The sequence below is a fragment of the Coregonus clupeaformis genome, unplaced genomic scaffold (genome assembly GCF_020615455.1).
Source record: "Coregonus clupeaformis isolate EN_2021a unplaced genomic scaffold, ASM2061545v1 scaf0467, whole genome shotgun sequence".
In the NCBI taxonomy this organism is placed as follows: Eukaryota; Metazoa; Chordata; class Actinopteri; order Salmoniformes; family Salmonidae; genus Coregonus; species Coregonus clupeaformis.
The window spans coordinates 66,520-87,687 of NW_025533922.1; the positions used below are offsets into that span (position 1 = coordinate 66,520).

General features: G+C 42.8%; 1 protein-coding gene across 1 annotated transcript in view; it reads right to left on the reverse strand.

Annotated features, from left to right (window-relative positions):
* The window catches only part of arhgap10 (Rho GTPase activating protein 10), a 60,910-nt gene that overhangs the window by 21,326 nt on the left and 18,416 nt on the right, over positions 1-21,168 (reverse strand). Inside the window, exons 2-16 of the mRNA XM_041843292.2 lie at positions 20,648-20,743; positions 20,023-20,084; positions 15,262-15,333; positions 14,680-14,781; positions 12,927-13,037; positions 11,949-12,053; positions 10,593-10,722; positions 10,382-10,488; positions 10,023-10,117; positions 8,965-9,046; positions 8,750-8,792; positions 8,572-8,640; positions 7,339-7,413; positions 4,870-4,954; positions 2,367-2,425 (exon numbers count right to left, since the gene is read on the reverse strand). Coding sequence (XP_041699226.2) covers positions 2,367-2,425; positions 4,870-4,954; positions 7,339-7,413; positions 8,572-8,640; positions 8,750-8,792; positions 8,965-9,046; positions 10,023-10,117; positions 10,382-10,488; positions 10,593-10,722; positions 11,949-12,053; positions 12,927-13,037; positions 14,680-14,781; positions 15,262-15,333; positions 20,023-20,084; positions 20,648-20,743 — 1,293 coding nt within the window. The remainder of the gene's footprint in view (positions 1-2,366; positions 2,426-4,869; positions 4,955-7,338; positions 7,414-8,571; positions 8,641-8,749; positions 8,793-8,964; positions 9,047-10,022; positions 10,118-10,381; positions 10,489-10,592; positions 10,723-11,948; positions 12,054-12,926; positions 13,038-14,679; positions 14,782-15,261; positions 15,334-20,022; positions 20,085-20,647; positions 20,744-21,168) is intronic.

Consider the following 21,168-nt stretch of genomic DNA (forward strand, 5'->3'; position numbering starts at 1 on the left):
AAAACTAATCATTCGGTCAACATTCATTCCGGTTATTGACTACCGTCTATATGAACGCAGCTGCCACTGTACTGAAGCCATTGGACGCGTTTATCATAGTACATTGCCCTCTTGTCTATAAAGCCCTCTTGCATAAACTTCTGCCATACCTCACCTCACTGTTAACCTTTAGACGTAAATTAGCAGACTCAGGGATGGCTAACCCTGGAGATCCCTTCAATCTCCACAGAGTTAGGAAAATCTGCTTTTAGTTTTTTTGCACCTCTCATGTGGAATGATATGCAAAACTCCTTAAAGAGTTGGTGGAGTTGGTGCCTTTAGGGAAATTCAGATGGACGTTAGAAGGCTTTTTAAATGATTCATATGATTGTGCTTTGCTTTTCATGTTTTGTGTAATTGTTGTTTATTGATGTGTTGATACAGGGCTCATCTGCGAAAGAGACCGTGGTCTCAGCATGACTCCCTGGCTAAATAAATACAATTGGAATCCACCAAAAACAGAACAAACATTTGTGTTATTACAGTGCTGTGCTATCCATTCCTTAGGTGGCAAGACTCCACAACGGAAAAACTGTACAGCATAGAATGAGAAGGATTTGGATTTCCCTGTGTTAATCCAACCATAGACATTTTTTGATTGAGTAGTGAGTGCTCTGGTGCATTGAGATTATCTTACTCTGGGGGGAGTGGTCACAGTAGGAAATGTGGAACCACCGACTCAGGATGTATTCATTGGAGGCACAGGGTTGTCCTTGTCATGTTAATTTGTAGGCTGCTCCAGTAAATATTGGTACAGTTACCGTAGGGCAATTCCACGGTAACAGAATGATGCGGAGACTCCGATTTTTCACTTTAAAATGTATGCCAAACAAAAACCAATGATTGCTAATTTAAACAAACCACACAACTCTATGCACAAGGACGACTTTGAACAAGTTCCACTGAACATTTTCCAAAATTACATTTAGTTGAACAGTGCAGATGCAAAGTTTGTAACTTTGCATCAGCTGTCAATTTGTTTTGCCCAGTACAAGCTACCATACAATAAAGCAATGTATGCCGTTTACATAGGCTTAAATCAGCTAGTGTAGGTGCATCTACAATGGGTTTTTTCATATTTAAAAAAGAAAGCAGTAAAGGGTTAACAACCGTGAATAAAGAGTATGGAGATGAACTAACAGTAAACTTCTTGTTTGATGCTGATATTAGACATGTCAGAATTTTGCCAGAGGATATGTAGGCTACTGTTGCTGGCTATAGAGAGATAGCTTTATACTACAGAAGCTACCGTGTAAAAGGGTTGTGATAAAACCCACAAGATCATCCCTTAAACATTTCCTCACACACCCACACACAGGCATCTGATGGCTACTGCCCACACACACAGAAACACAGCGTGCGTACACACACACACCATTACTATGGGAACAACACAAATTTGAATAGGGGGAAAAAAGCTTACGGATGCTGTCATCTTTCAGAACATATTATTGCTAATCCATTTTTTTTTCTACCTGCATTATGAGGGCATTGCAAACGGCTGATAAAACACTCCATCGTGATCCAATTATGGGACTAGAGGGTAATTCATGTTATGAGGATCACTCAGGACGTCATGTAGGCTATTGGAGTAAGATTATATAGGGAGAGAAATGTAACGTTTCTCTCTGTTCAAAGTCACTGGGCCATTTGAGGACGTTAGTGTAGGATACTAGGATTTATAGTGTTTAACAGGTGGTAATATTTCCTTTTTAAGTGACCTTAATTGCATAGAACCAGAGGTTACTTTAATGGCAGATGAAGGTGGAATAATTAAAAGGTGTGTGTGTGTGTGTGTCGGTCCATGTGAGTGAGTGTGATGAAGACATCTCTCTGGGTCATATGAAAGGATTTATGGTCACATGCTGAGGCACTTTTACAGAGGGGCCTGTTTACAGTGCTCCTGAAAAGCAGGTCAGGAGGACTGGCCTTGGACTTCAGTGATTGATACCACACATACATGGACCAACACACACGCACAGAAACTTGCACGCACACACGCACAAATTCACAAACACAGACAATGAAAACAAGCATTTGTTTAGACTCTACAAGATGTGGAACATTCAAAACAGTTTCACTGAACTACTGAGACGATGAAAATGATTAATAGCCAATCTAACTGCGCCAGGACACTTACTTAGACGATGAACTGTGTCTCACAGACAAACACTTGCTAGTCATGCATACAGCATTGGACTCATTGATAATGTGTAATAAAATAATAGATAAGTATTCATTTGCTCTGCTCCTACACTCCTGTGAGTAGTTTTACATCTGGTTTGAGAACAACTGTATTGTGAGTGAGGAGGACGGCCCAAACTTACTTGCAGGGGCGATAAAGTTTTTGTACAGTCCATAGGTCATCAGTGGCTCAGGAAGACTCCTTGAGAGAGAGAGAGAGAGAGCAGAGAGAGCGCAAAAGAGAGAACAATAGCAAAAGAGGGAGAGAGAGAGCGCAGAAAAGAAGAGCGAGAGAAGGTGGGGGGACAGAAATAGACGCAGCACTGTTTTATACGGTCTGCACACAACAATGATTAATGTGGCCGTGTCGGGGATGGAATTAGATGGTGCACCATGCCACGGTGAGATAACCAAGTTCTGAAGGTCCTTTCATGGTGCTGCACCAGGCCCTGTGCCAAGGCTACTTAGCCTCCCCTGAGGAACCAGAGGAGCAGGGGAGGAGGAGAGAGGCTGACCCTCTGGCTCTGCAGCAGGCCAGAGGGAGACAGATGGAGGATGATTTACAGTAAATCTACTGTCTCTACTGCAGACTTAAGCCTGTAATAAGGTTTCAGTTGACTCAATGGATGAGTTTAAGTACATCATAGGTTTGGACGGTTTTCTAGATTGTTAGATTACTTGTGTATAAAAACAAAACACATTTTATCATATGATGTGTGCAATGTAGAAATGACAGTCACATTAACGGCTGTAATATCTCAGTAGCAATCTAAATGTTGTCTTAATTATAATTTAGCGAGTGCTTATACAAGTGTATTAATATGCATGTGTGAATTGGAAATGTGTTTTTTTGCATATCCCAACTCTCCCTGAGACACCATTGGCGAACGGGGTCATGGCCAGGGTCAGCCATTATCAACGGAGACCCTGGAGCAAGTAGGGTTAAGTGCCTTGCTCAAGGGCACAGACAGAATTTCCATCCTGTCTGCTCGGGAATTCGAACTAGCGACCTTTCGGTTACTTGTCCAACGCTCTAATCCCACTGGCTGACTGTCAAATTGCATTATGAAACAGGTATAACTCCTTGAGATAAAACAGAAAGGCAGTTTGCTGCCTGGGACTAGCCTGGTCCCAGATCCATTTCTGCTGTCATGCCAATTTATGCCAATGACCATAGGAGTTGGCAAGACCGCACAAACAGATCTGGGACCAGCCTGGGAGAGAGTCAGTCCCATGACCCACAGCATGCAACATCAAACTACTTCCTGTAAGGGTCGCGGGCGGGCAGCAAAACCCGGCCAGTCACAACACACAGTGCTGTGCCTTCTGACCTGTTCCTGTCCTGTCGGCCTATCAGAGGACAGACTGACTGATACCATTCCAGTTCCCATGCTTTTACATTGACTACTGAGCTAAAATCCTCTTTATTTATTGTTGTTCAATTGATGTAAAAATGGACTTGGCTCACTAAAAGTTTATTATTTAATAGCCTATCTGGCAATTGCACCAGTGAACTTGCCAATCTTTTATAATTTCATTTTGGTAATGAAACCGTTTACATCACATGGAGTACTGAACGAGCCTAATGAAGTAATTCCAAAACAAGTGCAGAAGAATCTGTAACAGACTGGGCTGAGGTTAACGATAAGTTGGCTATAATTTTATTCAGTAAATCGCTCCATAACGAACCAAACTTCTAACATCCCTTCAGTTTATGCAGCACTAAAGTATGTAAATATCACTCATTAGTTTCTGTTGGATACCGTAATTGCATTGGCGCCAGAAATATGCAGTGTGTGAGTTTGTTTCATTTAGCTAACATAACTTTGGCTTAGCTTTTAAGGTACATTTAACTTGTTACATTGCAGATAGCCCTAGATTAAAAAGAAAAAACACTATCATTTAAATGAATTGCTATTTGCAAAAGCAAGGAATAACAACTTATAATCAATTGCCTCATCACTGAACTATAAAAACAGGATTCCTTTAATATGTGGCATCAAATCAATCACTCAAATCAGGTTGGATCAGAGGAAAAGCAATGACACTAAAAACCCTATCATGCTTATGTTACTGATATGCTTCTCATATCAATGCTTGGTTGTGTGGCAGTGATGGTCAATGATTTTAGTTCAAATACCTGCCACAGGCCACCATTTTGTTTTTCACCTGGTCACCTAATCAATACATTCAAAGATGGATGATAAACTATGTGCAGCCAGGGATGCATCTCTTCTTCCTAGAGAGAAGCTAAGACTCCCTACCAATTACCAAGGGCATCTCAGGTCAACAACGGATTTCCTAGAACACACAGCGACTGAGAATAATGAAGTCAGAGAGACGGAGTCGGTTGATGAAGTGGATCGATTATGTGTCTGAATTCAAATGCATGGATGTCAATGCGGCAATGTGAATAGTCCTGTTGCATTGCAGGAGCTGAGCTCCAGGAAATTATTTCATGCTTCTGCCCCCAGAGTAGAATAAATTCAAACTCAGACATCCCAGACAATGACGAACAGTTCTAATAATGTCTACACAGCTTTCTAATTGCTAATAAGACATAATAGCCTACATGAATACATAACCTAGCGATTATGTAGCAGACTATGAGTGATTCATGGTGACTGATACACAAAGGATCCTTACCTCATATACAGCTTTAGTGTGCTGGTGACTGTTTTCACATCCCAGTCCTCACACGTAGACAGATCCACATCGTTGCTCTTCTCATCTGTAATGAAACAGAAACATTCGAAAAGGTTTTAAACTCCACACATAATCAACAAATTATACAAAGCACCATAAAAATTAAGTTTATTTTAATATAGTACACTCCAATTCCCATGATACCCTGAGCCTAAACCTGTTTTGTAAGTCAACTAGTGTATTGTAAGTGAACGGCTCCAAATAAGCTAAAATCTAAATAACGTGAAATGTGTCTTATGTGGATAAAATCATTGCAGTAGCCTTGAGGAACAGCTCTATCTAATGGAGATGGCTGGCTGGCTTAAACTATACCCTTCTCACACTACTGAGCCAAACTGGACCGAGCCAAGCTTAGCTGTACTGGGCTGGCCTGATGAATAATCCACCATAGTTGTGTGTGTTTGAGTCAGAGGTTGGTGCGAGGCCAAGCCCCAGGTCACCAGGAGGACTCCAAGGGGTTAGACTTGGTGGGAGGTAGGTTGCTGCTCTAGGCCATTTATTTACTTCATTTGACTGTATCCCTTCACTACTAAAACCAGAAGGGCTGTGTTTCTCTACCCACAGAACAGTGGCCTGTCCAACATCAATGGGCTGGACCAAATGTTTTCCTAGAAGGCCAACAGCCAAATATGTGTGGGTGTGTACACAGCTACATATGGTGTGTGTGTGTGTGTGTGTGTGTGTGTCTTTAAGCTACTGTATTGTACACATCTAAATATGTACTAACCAACATTGGGACATGACTGACTCTACACTAGTAGTATCCAAGTCCTTTTACCTCATCTTTATTCCCAGCAGCGAAATTCCCAGCTGTAAAATATCCATTCTCTATGCTAAGCTCTAAGAGTTCTGTCAATCAGAGAGATTTGTGAGCACAGTGGGAAAATAATGTGATCCACTTCTGCTGCTTTGGCCTCATTCTAACCCCTCCATTGAACTAGAGTTTTTCCCCTACGTCTGTTCCAGTGAACTGTCAACTATGCACAGGGTGGCGATCTTGTCATGACTGTAACAAACAAATCACCCCATGACCCCCATCCCCTCTGATTGGACTCTGGCCATGTTAGTGGGTGAGAGATGACAGGAGGCGTGGAGGGAAAGAGGGATGAAGCAAATCTAGCGCCTTTCTGCAGGGTTTTAGCCCGGTGCTGTGTTTTGTTAACCCACGCATCATCCTGAACATACACTGATATGGCTGTTGGTGAAACGCTTGTGTTTTATGGTTAACAGTGTTGAGGGAATGAAAAGACAGTTAACATGACGAAGACAGCTTATCCAAATACATGATTGGTGACTTCAATCTCAAGTATCTCACACTGTTACCTGCGTCCATATGGTATTTGAAAGAAAACAGATACTAATTGATCCCAGTCTACAGTAGCAGACAGTGTGCTAACGGGCTGTAAAGTGTGAGTCGGCAGGTTCAGGTGGGCTCTGGGACAGCCTGGTGGCAGACTGGGTTTGTTGCCATTCAGATTCAGAACACACAGCCGACTAGACAGAGATGGGGTCTACTAGAGACGGCAGTAGATGAGAAGAGAGAGGACGGCAAGGGAAGAAAAGGAGGGAAGAGGAGAAAGAAGGAAGAGATGAGAGGGGGATAAAAGAAGAACAGGAGAGGTTGGCAGGGTAGAAAGAGTAGGAGAGAGAGAGAGAGAGCATTTAGAGGAGAGAGGAGGGAGAAGGGCAAGGCAATCTAATTTCCAGCTCCCGGTGAGCGACTGAGCGAGCCAAGTGAAGTCCCTGCAAGGATGGACGGGTGCAGGCAGGAAGGGGGCCTCTCAGGCACCTCCCGGCTGTCTGAATGCCAATGAGGTACCAGCAGCACTTGCTGCATTCTGAGCCTTATCATGGTCGTCTAAGTCAAAGGAAACCATAATTCTGAATACTACTAAGTAGATCAGAGCAGGGTGCACAACGTCTACTGTATTAAAGTAACTGTCCAGTGGTTCCAGATTTCTATGAAATATGACCTATTATTAATTACAATATGAGTGAAATCGTTTTCCTTCCCCCAAAAATGTAATTAAGTATGTAAAAAAAAAAAGATGTTCTGTGTTGGAATGGTTTGGGCGTACCCCAACTCAACGGTGTCGGCGTACCCCAACAGAATGGTGTGGGCATATACCGGTCGTTAAAAACAGTCATGCAAGTAGACAATCCTACTCAGGATGACATCACCCTCTACGACGAAATAGCAAGCATTTTTGAAACGGTCTGTTTTAGATACATGTTTGAGGTGGGGTTTTTGAAGTGTTTTTTTTTCTCCAATTTATGCGTCGGCCAAAAATACGAGTATAGGATGAATCAACAACATTATTTGGGTGTGAGTTAACAGAAAATGTACTTTTAAAAGTGAGATTTTCACTGGACCGTTACTTTAAGGGGTGAAAAATGTGCATGTCTTACCGATCATTAGGCTAAGGAGCTTCTGGACTTTGGAGCTGACCCCCACCACTCTGTACAGGCCCTGGTCATTGATACCTGACAGACAAGACAGTTTACATGGTTAAATGGCCCTTAATAGCACAAACACAATCATAAGATAATTAGTGGATAAACTTTGAAAATATAGTTTTATTCAAATCAAAAGGTGGGCTTCTAGACTGAGTGTACAAAACATTAGGAACACCTGCACTTTGCATGACAGACTGATCAGGTGAAAGCTATGATCCCTTATTGATGTCACTTGTTAAATCCGCTTCAATCAGTGTAGATGAAGGGGAGGAGACAGGTTAAAGAAGGACTTTTTAAGCCTGGAGACAATTGAGACATGGATTGTGTATGTGTGCCATTCAGAGGGTGAATGGGCAAGACAAATGGGGGTCACCTTTGAATGGGGTATGGTATTAGGTGCCAGGTGCACCGGTTTGAGTGTGTCAAGAACTGCAACGCTGCTGGGTTTTTCAAGCTCAACAGTTTCCCATGTGTATCAAGAATGGTCCACCACCAAAGGACATCCTACCAACTTCACAACTGTGGAAAGCATTGGAGTCAACATGGGCCAGCATCCCTGTGGAACGCTTGACACCTTGTAGAGTCCATGCCCCGACGAACTGCGGCTGTTCCGAGGGCAAAAGGGGGTGCAACTCAATATTAGGAAGGTGTTCTTAATGTTTTGTACACTCAGTGTATATGTAGCACTACTACCTGGAAACTATGAACAGTGGCCACGGCACAAGACATGACTGGATATTGGTGCAAGCGTGCCCTCATGTGTTAAAAGGGAGACATTGCAACATTTCCCAAAACCCCCTATACCACTCTGCCCTCTAGCCCAGGGGTGGCCAAACTTTGGCCTGAGGGAGGTTTGAGTAAAAAATAAATACAAAAAAATACAATTTAAAAAATACAACCATTGGCCACTCTTGAACCTCTAAAACTTGATAGAAAGTAGGTGTAAATTATAACGGACTTATAAATATTTTCAAATAACTGCTTTTTTTTCTGGCCCGCAAATAGCTTTTGACAAACAAATCAGTGCGGGAAAAAAAACATGTGCGACCCGTCGCTGAATTTTTAAACCCCGGAGACAAAATGATTGCCCACCCCTGCTCTAGCCAGTCAGCTAACCTCACAAAGTATGCTTCTGCAGGCTTTATATTGCCTAGGCATTCTTATTGTCATCATGCATCGTCTCACCTCTCGTCTCAATGGCGTTGATGGCATTCTTCACAAATGACAATCCTACGTCATCTAGCTGTGCATCGACTGCAGAGTCATGACAACACAATTATTTGAATTATCGTCATGTCATTTGAATTATCACAGAGATTACATCGAAATTGAGATCAGGGCTTCTAAATCATCGTATACTTACTTCCTCGTTCTTTTAAATGGGTTTTACCCAAGTACTGCCCAACCTGTAAAAAATACATTTGATTTAGCTTTCCACAGATAATTTGATATTCAAGAGGTTACCACAAAGCAAAGATACTTCTGTTGGCATTGATGCACCACTTTCATAGCATTTCAGTAGCGTTCAATAGACAATAGAAACTCCAGTAGAGCTGTCAGGAAGATGTGGTTACTCACTGGTTCTTTCCCCCCCATGGCGTGGATCCAGAACTTATGGTCATCTTCCGACAGCGACTGGACCGTGAGGACCGTGCCCGGACTGGGAACAGAACACACCTCACAATTATTTATTGTAATCGCCTTGTGATTGTTTTTTAATGGCGAGAGGGCTTGTTCCGTTTTTTTATGAAGGCTGCTGCATGACAACATTTCACCCTTGGGGATTGTAAAGGACAGTCAATCTCATCTCATTTTAGCTCTGTCAGACTGGGCCTGGGGTTCCAACAAACTACTATTACTACTAAGTTAACTCATGTGTTTAAGACTGATCTAGAGTCTGTCCTAAATGTGCCAGAGGGGCTGGGCTCTCAAATAGCAAAAATACAGGAATACCTGAGCATCATTAACCCCACTCTTTATAATAGGCTACCACATCAGGCTAACCCTAATCTGTTGCATTCAGGTACCATATATCTTACATCTGTAGGCTGACAAGCAAACCTGTTACCTTACACATGTAGGCACAACTCAAATTTCAAACCCTCTAAGCCTGGGGGGGTTGCGGTTGCTAATAATACCCCAGACTGAATAGCAGTTTGGTTCAGTGGAGTGACATAAAGAGATATATCTATTACAGCAAAGCGTAGCAGAGCATAGACAATCCTCTCAGCTATGTGGAGGGGCCATCTTCCATGACAAATCCTCTCCAACCCAACCCTGTTGAGCTCGCTAAGCTCTACTGTACACAGGACCTGTGTGGAGCGAAGGCTTCAAGCAGAACTGTTCATGGGGAGTGTTACTGTGTATTTGGGAAGGTTGCAAACATTGCATGAATAAGCTACAAGTGTGGCAAATCACAAATTTTCCATAGACCTCGTCCCCCTAGATGGTACTGACCGACCCCCCTGGTCTGGTGATGTTGAGGGGAATCCCTCTAAAATCCCCCTTATTTCCTAGATGACACAAGATACTTGAACAGGTGGTTGTGGAACGTTTCAGTATTACCACAGAGAACTCATGTTGATGACTAAAGTGATTGAGTAACGTAATGGGTGTAGTGCGACGCGACAACATACCGGTCTGTGATTTCTATATCGAGACAGAACCGCCTGTCCAGCATGTCTGTGGTTTTGCGGACGCAAGACTTGAGGGTGACCGATTCAGTCTCGCCCTGAGGGAGAGAATCACTGTTCAGAGAGCCTGTTCTGATGGCAAGAAAGAGACAGTTGTTCCTTATAAATCATCAGTCTGAACCTAGGAGGACTACAGACTGCACTGTTTTTAATGCGGGTTTCAATAGTAATTGTTGATTTGACAAATGTATTTGAATAGGGACAGATACACACATTGAATAACCAATAATTTGATGTGCTGCTTGCACCATAGTCTGTATAGCTTCCAAAACCTGTCTTTGACTGTATGTGCCACGACTCACAATCTTTCCTCCGGACCTGTGGTCAAAGGTGACCATATGTAGGATTTTCTGTTCCTTTACAAACGTGCAGTAACGCTTCACCCAACTGGAACCAAAAGGAGGGGGCCCTGTGGGACGAGAACACACATTTCATTGTAACACCTCGTCATCAGTTTAACTGCCTCTTATGGACATGCACATTTGCACACACACGTCGTTCCTCTATCCTTACGTTTCTCCTGGACGTAGAGGTATCCTTCGCTGCTGATGGGGCTGGTCTGTCTGTACTCCTGGGGAACCTCCCTTATCCTCTTCATCAGCTCAAACACCTCCACCCGCGTGCCCTCAAACCGACTCCGCGTCTATATGGGGAAGAGAGGGAGTGGCTTGTTACTATCGGGCCAAGCTGCAAAGTTGGAGGTACGGTAACTTCTCTCCAATCTGATTTTAAAACTAACCTCAACCTTGTCTATTCCCCTAATCTTATGCTGAACCCTAACCTTAAATGAAGGTTAATTTAGGTTTTCATCAAATTTCACAATATAGTACATTTTGACTAAGGGGGAGACACACCCAAGGAAGGAAGTCACCCCTTGTGACCCTGGCTAAATGGTCATGCAGGGGTCAATCACACAATGCAAAGCCACTGGAAAAGAAAACCTGCAGAGCTTCCCTTTGGAAAATCCCCCGACATCCCAGAGTGTGTAAAAGTCAAAGCTTGGGGTCAATGAAAATAATCAAAACACTAAGACTAACCCAAACACAATTAACAATAGAGTGAGTGAGTCAAAAATGAAAGCACCTAGGGAAAGTCCCGCTAGAAGTAGTCCTTCATTATTTTAAATATTATGGATATTCCGAGCAGACATTCAAATGTATGCGTATGATATGTATAACATATGGGTAACGTGGGGTGTATGTATAGTGTTTGTGATGAGTGTGTAATCTATAGTATTTACAGCAATACTGTGCATACAAGACAAGTACCTCTGGGACCAACACTTTATTACAATCCTAAAATTGATGGAAATGATCACCTCATTTACATTTTAGTCATTTAGCAGAAGCTTTAATCCAGAGCGATTTACAGGAGCAATTAAGGTGAAGTGCCTTGCTCACGGACACCGACAGATTTGTCACCTAGTCGGCTCGGGGATTCGAACCAGCGACCTTTCAGTTACTGGCCCAATATTCTTAACCTCTAGGCTACCTGCCACCTACCTACCTCATATCACTACATTTACACCACTTTGTTTCATATACTGACATCATTGTACTATGTAGTTAAAACTGGAATCCTTAAAATGGTGAAAACAGCCATGTCCATTTGGGATATTACAACAACAAAGAAGTTACTGCAAACAAACACTTTTTCCCCTCGGACATCATTGCACGCTCGATAGAACAGCAGAATATGCATTGCAAAAATGTTTTTACCACACTGCTCGAACGCACTTCACCTCCGTTCTGTCCACAGAACAACAATAACAAAAGGTGCTGGGGGCAGACAGTAGCGCCGTTTCCCCTAATGCCGATTCCATCTTTAAATATACATCTAATAAGAAACGGATGAGGACTAGTGTCTCACATTTTGTATATTGATCTGTAAGGCTTTCTTGTAGTGGTTAAAGTCATTGGCCAGCTCATAGCCCTGGTGGTAGAAGGTGAACACTGTCTGAAAGAACGCCAGCATCTGGGGAGAGAAAGAAAACATGGGATACAATGAAGAGTGTATGAATGAATGATCCTTTTAATGCATTATAACCTGGGGCCGTCTACACTTTTGCCAGGAATTTCTCAGGGGTTTACGTGGAATGAAGACAATGTGAAAATCAGTTGACATCAACAAGAATGACATTTTTTTTTAGGGTGGGGGGGGGAATTTGGGCAGACACTCACTTTCAGAGCTGGTTTATAAACACACTTAATTTGACAACTAGGGAACCTATATAAACACCAACTATAGTGTACACTACTTTGCTATGTGCACTGTAAGTTAATGAACACTGTAAATGACAACTGCTGACCAGGCAAGTACTAAAAGTGCATTGGCCAGCGGATAGTTCACTCACTGGCTCCAAAAGTAATATGATGCAAAACTCGTCATACACATTAAACATTTTGGAGTATAACATATACACTGAGTGTACAAAACATTAAGAACATGACACTGACCAGGTGAGTCCAGCTGAAAGCTATGATCCCTTATTAAATCCACTTCAATTCGGTGTAGATGAAGGGGAAGAGACAGGTTAAATAAGGATTTTTAAGCCCCGAGACATGGATTGTGTATGTGTGACATTCAGAGGGTGAATGGGCAAGACAAAATGTTTAAGTGCCTATGGTAGTAGGTGCCAAGTGCACCGGTTTGTGTCAAGAACTACAACGCTGATGGGTTTTTCATGCTCAACAGTTTCCTGCGTGTATCAAAAATGGTCCCACCACCCAAAGGACACCAGCCAACTTGACACAACCGTGGGGGGTGCAACTCAATATTAGGAAGGTGTCCTTAATGTTCTGTCCACTCAGTGTATAGTGTGTGATTTGTATTTTTTCGAACACTCACTGGCTCCACACAGTCAAACTTCTTCCTCTCCTGGATCTCCTGTAGTTTACACACGTAATCCAGAGACTCCTCCTGAAAGTGCTGTCTCATGGTCTCCACCAGGTTGTCCGCCTGCAGAACAGAGGAGAGACAGACAGACAGAGAGAGGAGAGAAAGCGAGAGAATGAGTGTCAGCGTTATTATACAGTACAGTCAGGTCTCTACGGACAGATGGAGCTCACGGCCTAGCTTCAGTTGTACTGGATGCAGACAGAGTCCCAGACAGAGAAAGGACAAGCTATGAGAAATTAGTCCTCTTTTGTTGATAACTTCTGATAAAGAGTTTGAAGGGCTAAGACACTGATGACCTACGTGGTGTATGACAGCCCCAAAAAAGTGACCAATCAACTGGTGAGTTTATCGTTTGGTTGACTGATAAGCTAATTGATTAGGCTACATGGTTTGTTGACTGGATCTTTACATCATCAGTGTTCAATTTGTTATTTCCCACTTTCCTGTATTGTGTTCAATATGTTATTGTGTTCAATCTAGTGCATCAGTTTTTTCCCCATTAGTGGCCGGTAGGTTTTCCATTAGTGCCATAGGTCGGGGTCGGTGCCGTCACATGACGAGTGTACAGAATGACATCAGATTAGTTGAGGGAGTTCAGATAGTGACTCGCGGCCACGAGGCTGTGAACCACACAACTATTTATTCTACTCTTCCCTGATAACAATCTCTGTTCCAAACACGGAACCCTGGGGTCTGTTCCGCAGTGCATCACAATACAGAATGTTCAGATAGAAATGTAATGCATAGAACTGATATGATTGGCTCTCGGTATCATTTGGAAGTGTCAGCTCTATTCGTTACATCCGCAATGTTCAGAAAGTTTCATCTCACCGAATACACTACTGGACTTGCCTCACAAGAGTCCGTGAGGGAAGAACAGAACGGGCCGCTACATAAACAAAGAGGGATAAACAAAATGCATACAAGTGGCCATGCCTTCAATGGTTATGTTCACACAAGGGCAACCTATAGGATACAGAATGCATTGTTAAGTGAGGGGAGTTTTGTTTATATTACATACTAGCTAGATGTCATATATACAGTACCAGACTGCATGTCTCTAAGGTACTATATGGTCAGTTTGGTATATCTTTATACAAAGGATAGCTCCCACAAGCCTTCACAGTGAAATAGATATAAACTTTTTCTTGATAACCAAAAGGGTTTATTTTTCCATTACCAACCCCAATATAATCCACACTGGGTCTGTAAAGCTTGATACTGTATCTGCAATCTCAGGATGTCTTGAGGCGCTCAAAAAGCTACTGCCTCAGAGGTACGACCTTGGTGGCTGGTACATAAACACTGAACATGACTTCCCTTTCCGAGCACGCAAGAGAAACTCACTCCGTACTCTAACCTGTGGACACACAGCGCTCCACACACTTCAGTACAGTTCAGCGCCACAGCGCTACAGAGAACAGCCAAGAAGACTACGTGTGTATTCCAAATAGCACCCTATTCCCTACAGTGTATATGGCTCTGGTCAAAAGTAGTGCACTATATAGGGAATAGGGTGCAATTTGGGAGGTATCCTATGGGTCAGGATTCAGGAACTTCTCACTAAGCAAATATCATTTCCAGCCATTTTGGGGTTGGGAAGATGTTGGGGCCCGTGTTTTCGGCCTGTTTTCCACTTTCCATAAATATGCATGCGAGAGAGAGTAAAAAAAAAAAAATAAAAAAAAAAAAAAACAAGTACCTCCTGTAGCTGCGGTTCCTTTTTCTTTGCTGACATGTTCAAAAGCTTTTCCAAGGAGCTGTAGTACTTCTCAGTTTCCTTCTCATACTTCTTCCTTTCCTCCTTAAAAGGGCAGAGTAGAGGAACCGTATGAGAAAGGGCATGGCAGGAGAGAGAGAGATAAGAGAAGTGAGAAGAACAACAAATGTAATTGTAATATTGCATTAGTCTCACTGACCAAAGGAATGTTCGGAGCGTGATATCAAGAGGTACACATTTCAATTCCAATAAAAAAGGGAGTTGGAACTGTCTGTCTCTAGACAGGTATTTTGATAAAAGAGACCGTGTACTACCCTTTTCACATTACCGTGCCGACCCAAAACTTGTCTGGCTCTGATCTTTTCTTTTCACATTCCCCTTTCAAGCATGGTTTCTGCAACTACAGTGGATGCACAACCGGGCCAGTGCAGTACAGCTTGGTTTGGCTCAGTATTGTGAAAAGGGTATTACTTTATAGTGGTGTTCAGAGCACACAGGATTGCGCTTGTATGAGATCATTAACAAGCAGACTGCATAGCAGTGTCAAGCCATATGATAGAGTACCTTCGCTGAGCCCAGTTGCTCTTTTCTGAACTTCTCCAGCGGTTTCATTAACGTTTCTGTAATGTTCCTCATCTAAGAGACCAAGAGATAATAAGACAGACATGACCATATTAGGACATTCCACAAAAGTGTTTAATTCATTCACAGGTACAGTATTAGGCTGGTCTTACACTCCACTAGGCATTCTCTGTAGAGGCTCCACAACTGTTTTGTGACCTGACCTCACTACCATGCCCGCACGGGGCTCAGCATTGAGATTTCAGTGCATGCCAGAATTTGTAACTTTACGGAAGCATCAGTGACGTATTGCCAAGAGGAACGCTTGAGTGTAAACCCAGCCTAAGAGGCGGCAGGTAGCCTAGCGGTTAGTGAAACAGGACAAATACAAGCACCCCCCCCCGATTTGACCTTTGACATAACATCACATTCCAATGGAAGGCCAAAGGTCACAATACTTGCAGTGGGTTAATGACAGCATAAAGTCAGTGACAATTGCCTATGTTTTTGTATAACTTCTTGCAAGCATCCACAACACATTCAAGTACACTAGTCCCACCGTCACATGAAAGCAGGAAATCAATGTCTCTGTCCTATTGATCACCCTCCCTGCCATATCTCAATCTCTTCCTTCCTCTCTTTTATAAATGATCCATCTCTCCATCTCTATCTGAATCATATCTCCCTCTCTCTCTCTGCTAAAGGTCCTATTTCTGGGGGTCATTTCAATGTAAAAGGACCCATGGCCACCAACATGTGAAGTTCATAGGAGCATGTCAAACTGGGTGTCAAATTAAAAGCTAGAAGTCTTTATTTTGTATCAAGGCATATACATTTATCAACCATTTTCCATCCTAAAAATGTGGAATAAGCAAAGGCTTTGATTTCTGGTTCTTAAAAGGTATTAGAAATGCATCAAAACACAATGAATGTTGAAATAAAGACCTCTGCCAACTAATATCAACACTTGTATTTAGTATTGGAGAAAGATTTCTGTCTTCTGGAAGTTTAAGAAACATTGCCTTGTGACTTGAAATTCCGTTACCAAAAACTCACATATCTTTAAGATATTTTCTAATTTCACAAAAGTCATAAGTAAATGTAGACCTACCAATGAATTAATATAAATTGTTTAGGAATTATGAAGTGATTAAAACTAGAAATTCCATTACCAAATCGGTAACAGAGTTTGTGCAATTGAATTGGCTAAAATGGGAAATCATAGTAGTCACAAATCAGAGTTGGGTTCACAAGTTTGGACAGCACAGTTGAGTTCAGTACAGTACACAGTAGAGAACACTAGAGCTGAGTACACTATAATGTACACTACTCTACTTACAGAACTCTACTGTAGTATACTGAGTGTACAAAACACGTTCCTAATATTGAGTTTCACCCCTTTTGCCCTCAGAACAGCCTCAATTTGTCGGGGCATGGACTCTACAAGGTGTCAAAAGCGTTCCATAGGGATGCTGGTCCATGTTGACTCCAATGTTTCTTGCAGTTGTTTCAAGTTGGTTGGATGTCCTTTGGATGGTGGACCATTCTTGATACAAAAAAGAAACTGTTGAGCGTGAAAAACCCAGCAGCGTTGCAGTTCTTGACACAAACCGGTGCGTCTGTCACCTATTGCCATTCCCCATTCAAAGGCACTTAAATATTTTGTCTTGCCCATTCACCCTCTGAATGGCACACATACACAATCCATGTCTCAATTGTCTCAAGGCTTAAAAATCATTATTTAACCTGTCTCCTCCCCTTTATCTACATGATTGAAGTGGATCTAACAAGTGACATCAATAAGGGATCACCTGGATTGACCTGGTCAGTCTATGTCATGGAAAGAGCAGGTGTTTTTAAAGTTTCGTCTACTCAATGTATACTCTACCCTACTGTACTCTACTGAGATGTACTTTCACGTCCAAACTTGTGAAACATAGGCTGTGTTTAGACAGGCAGTCCAATTCTGATCTTTTTTCCACTAATTGGTCTTTTGACCAATCGCATCAGATCTTTTTCAGAGCTGATCTGATTGGTCAAAAGACCAATTAGTGAAGAAAATATCAGAATTGGGCTACCTCTCTAAACGCAGCCATAGACATCTATGATCGGTTCAGATTTGGTCCGGTTCGGACCACCCAAATTTGGTCTTGTTTGGGGGCAGAGCTCATTAAAGATAGCCAGTGTAGAAAAATACACAAATGAGAATATTCCATATTTCTACCTTTGTGTACCTAGTTAGGATACATCCCCATGAAGAGAATGTAGCACATTCTGTGTAGCACAGATCAGGGACCTATGATGACATTCCGTTACCGCAATTCCGCTAGTGTAAATCCACTTCACTTACTGTAGTTCAATAACCAAAATAGATATTTTCAAAGTTAATTTTTCTCCCCAATTTCGTGATATCCAATTTGTAGTTACAGTCTCGTCCCATCGCTGCAACCCCTGTACGGACTCGGGAAAGGCGAAGGTCAAGAGCAATACGTCCTCCGAAACACGACCCTGCCAAGCCGCACTGCTTCTTGACACACTGCGCTCTTAACCCGGAAGCCAGCCACACCAATGTGTCGGAGGAAACACCGTCCAACTGGCGACCGAAGTCAGCTTGCATGCGCCCGGCTCCCCACAAGGAGTCGCTAGAGCGCGATGGGACCCTCCCCTAACCCGGACGACGCTGGGCCAATTGTGCGCCGCCTCATGGGTCTCCCGGTCGCGGCCGGCTGTGACACAGCCCGGGATCGATGCAGTGCCTTAGACTGCTGCGCCACTCGGGAGGCAATTTTTTCAAAGTCAATGTGTCATGTCATAGCTGACACCCCATTATTTTGGCTAACATAATTTAATCTTAATTTGGAGCAGATATTTAAGAGTTTTTGGAAAACGTGGACCCAAAGAACTGACAGAGATTTGACCAAACTTTGCATCTGCACAGTTCTTCCAGTAAATGTGTTTGTAAAATGTTCAGTGTAGATTGTTAAAAGTCATAGTATGGTTTGTTAAACTTTGAAATCACGTTTGGCATACATTTTAAGTGAAAAATCTTAGTCTCAGCGCAATTCCGTTAACGTGGAATTGCCCTGGGTTGATTCCAGGGGATGTCAGTGTCTGCCTGCCCACCCCACAGTCCTCTGCTGTGGGCTGTGATGTCATCCCATACTGCAGTGCATTGCTGGAGCTGAACCAGGCCCTGGTAGAGACGTTTACATGGCAACGATAGACCCTATCTATAGCGCAAACACACATAACATGTATTGTAAACATTCAGAACATACACTATTCTGAATGCAAGGGGTCAGGGAAGTAAAACAATAGAATGGAAGTGTGTTTAATGCCATATATATATTTAACCTTTATTTAACTAGGCAAGTCAGTTAAGAACAAATTCTTATTTACAATGACGGCCTACACCGGCCAAACCCGGACGACACTGGGACAATTGTGCGCCGCACTATGGGACTCCCAATCACAGCTGGTTGTGATACAGCCTGGAATCGAACCAGGGGGTCTGTAGTTTCACCTCAAGCACTGAGAAGCAGTGCCTCAGACCGCTGCGCCACTCGGGAGTCCATCTGTAGATAGCTACCATATCTTAAGGGTCGCACACATTGCACCGAAGGTGGATCTCCCATTCGTCTACTGATCGTTCAGGGCGCTGTTGTGCGACTCTACATGTAAAGTCGGTTTGCACTCGGATCGCAAGTACTCACGGCAGGCAAACCCTATTGGTGTGTTCGTCCTTAGAACTCCCAGAACAAGCCATAGGCTGCATTACAGGAGAATAGAAATAACACTACATTATCTGTGTTGAATGAGTCACAAAGAGATCACAAGTTATAGCCTAGCCCTTGATTAAAACCTCGACTCAGCAACACCTACAGTAAATAAAGGTATGGAGGAATAGGGACAATAGAGCCAGGAGCCTGGAGAGAGATTCTTCTGTGAAACGGAGACGCCCATCTGCTGACACACAGAGCGCTGCTCTGAAGACGGACAAACAACGTGACTCAACACGAGAGGCTGGGTTGATTGCGTAACTCCAGGGTTACCCCAGACTGCATCCCAAATGGCACCCTATTCCTTATGTAGTGCACTACTTTTGACCAGAGCCCAGATAGGGAATAGGGTGCCATTTAGGACACACACCAAGTATTTTCTGCATGGGTAGAAAACCCTTACAGGCTACATTTACAACATTCAGTTCAGGTGTAACTTTCCTCTATATTCTATAGCATTTGTAACTTAAACATCTGCAGTTTAAGACAGCAGTAAGCAGGTGTGTGTCACAGTAGTGTACTAGTATAGCACTACACATTGCAGTGAATGTTGAATGACCCCATTGACTCTGGTATGCCATGTCTTCTGAGGTTGTGTTTAATGGAGCAGATCCACTCCTCTGTCCCACCGCCTGCAGAGGAGAGGTGGGGACAGGACAGGACAGACAGTGACCCTTGGACAGGTGCAGTGAAGGTGGCCTCTCCTCTGGGTCATGTTCATTAGGCACCAATCAAAAGAAAACAAGGAGGGACTACCCAGACTTCTAATAAGAAACAAATTGTTGTTTTCTTTTCCAAGACGTTTTGCTACGGTGTGCCGTAATGAACATGACCCTGGTGTTACAACACAGAGGCATTACTCAACCCTCCACCCACTGAGGAACTGTAATTTACTCACACACAGAGCACCCATTCGTTACACACACAGACAGACAGAGGTATTTCCCCTGGCTTTTAAAGCAGGTCTCGACTGGTTACTGCTTACCATCAGCTCTCTTTGGTCTTCCAGGTTCTTAAGGAAGTTGGAAAACTCCTGCAAGGATTCATCTGCAAGACACAGAGAAACACACACACTTTAATAATGGAACACTACTCACTTTAATAATGTTTACATACTGCTTTTCTCATCTCATATGTATATACTGTATTCTATTCTACTGTATTTAGTCAATGCCACTCCGACATTGCTCGTCCTAATATTGATATATTTCTTAATTCCATTACTTTACTTTTAGATTTGTGTATTGTTGTGAATTGTCAAGATACTACTGCACTGTTGGAGCTAGGAACACAAGCATTTCGCTACACCCACAATAACATCTGCTAAATATGTGTGTGACCAATAAAATATGATTTGAAACACACACCAAACAGGAGATGAGACAAGAGACAGGACACACCAACACACATAAACATAAGACCACACACAGAGAAAGAGAGAGACATAAGTACTGGTGTTTCCATCTCTCTAAAGAAGCCAAGGGTTTGGGAAATTACACATGCAAGTACTTTAATTTGGTGGTAGACACAGAACCAAAAACAGACGTTTTCAGTCTGTGGTTCCGCTGGCAGAACCAGCCAGCTGTAGGTCGTAACAGCACCACACTCACCAATACACCTCTCATCGTCCGTTTTTGCATCTCCGATGTACTCAAACTGGAACTCTCCCAGGGAATGGGCAAACTTGCGCTGGGCCAACGCAAGCTCTGAAAACAAAAATGTAATAATTTTAAAAAACAATCCTATGGATAGATGTGATTTCGGATGCGACCTTCCCTTGACGACCATATTTCGGCATCAGATCCACTGCGGTCACATGTGCTTCCTATTTACAGGCTTGTATCAAAACGTTTATTTTTATTTTTTTATTAGTGGATGTACTAGCTTGATAGATATTCAATCACATTTGAATTGGACCATAGCACAAATAACTCAAGAATAATAAATAATATAAATAATTGGTCATTTAGCAGACGCTCTTATCCAGAGCGACTTACAGGAGCAATTAGGGTTAAGTGCCTTGCTCAAGGGCACATCGACAGATTTTTCACCTAGTCGGCTCGGGGATTAGAACCAGCGACCTTTCGGTTACTGGCACAACGCTCTTAACCACTAAGCTACCTGCCGCCAA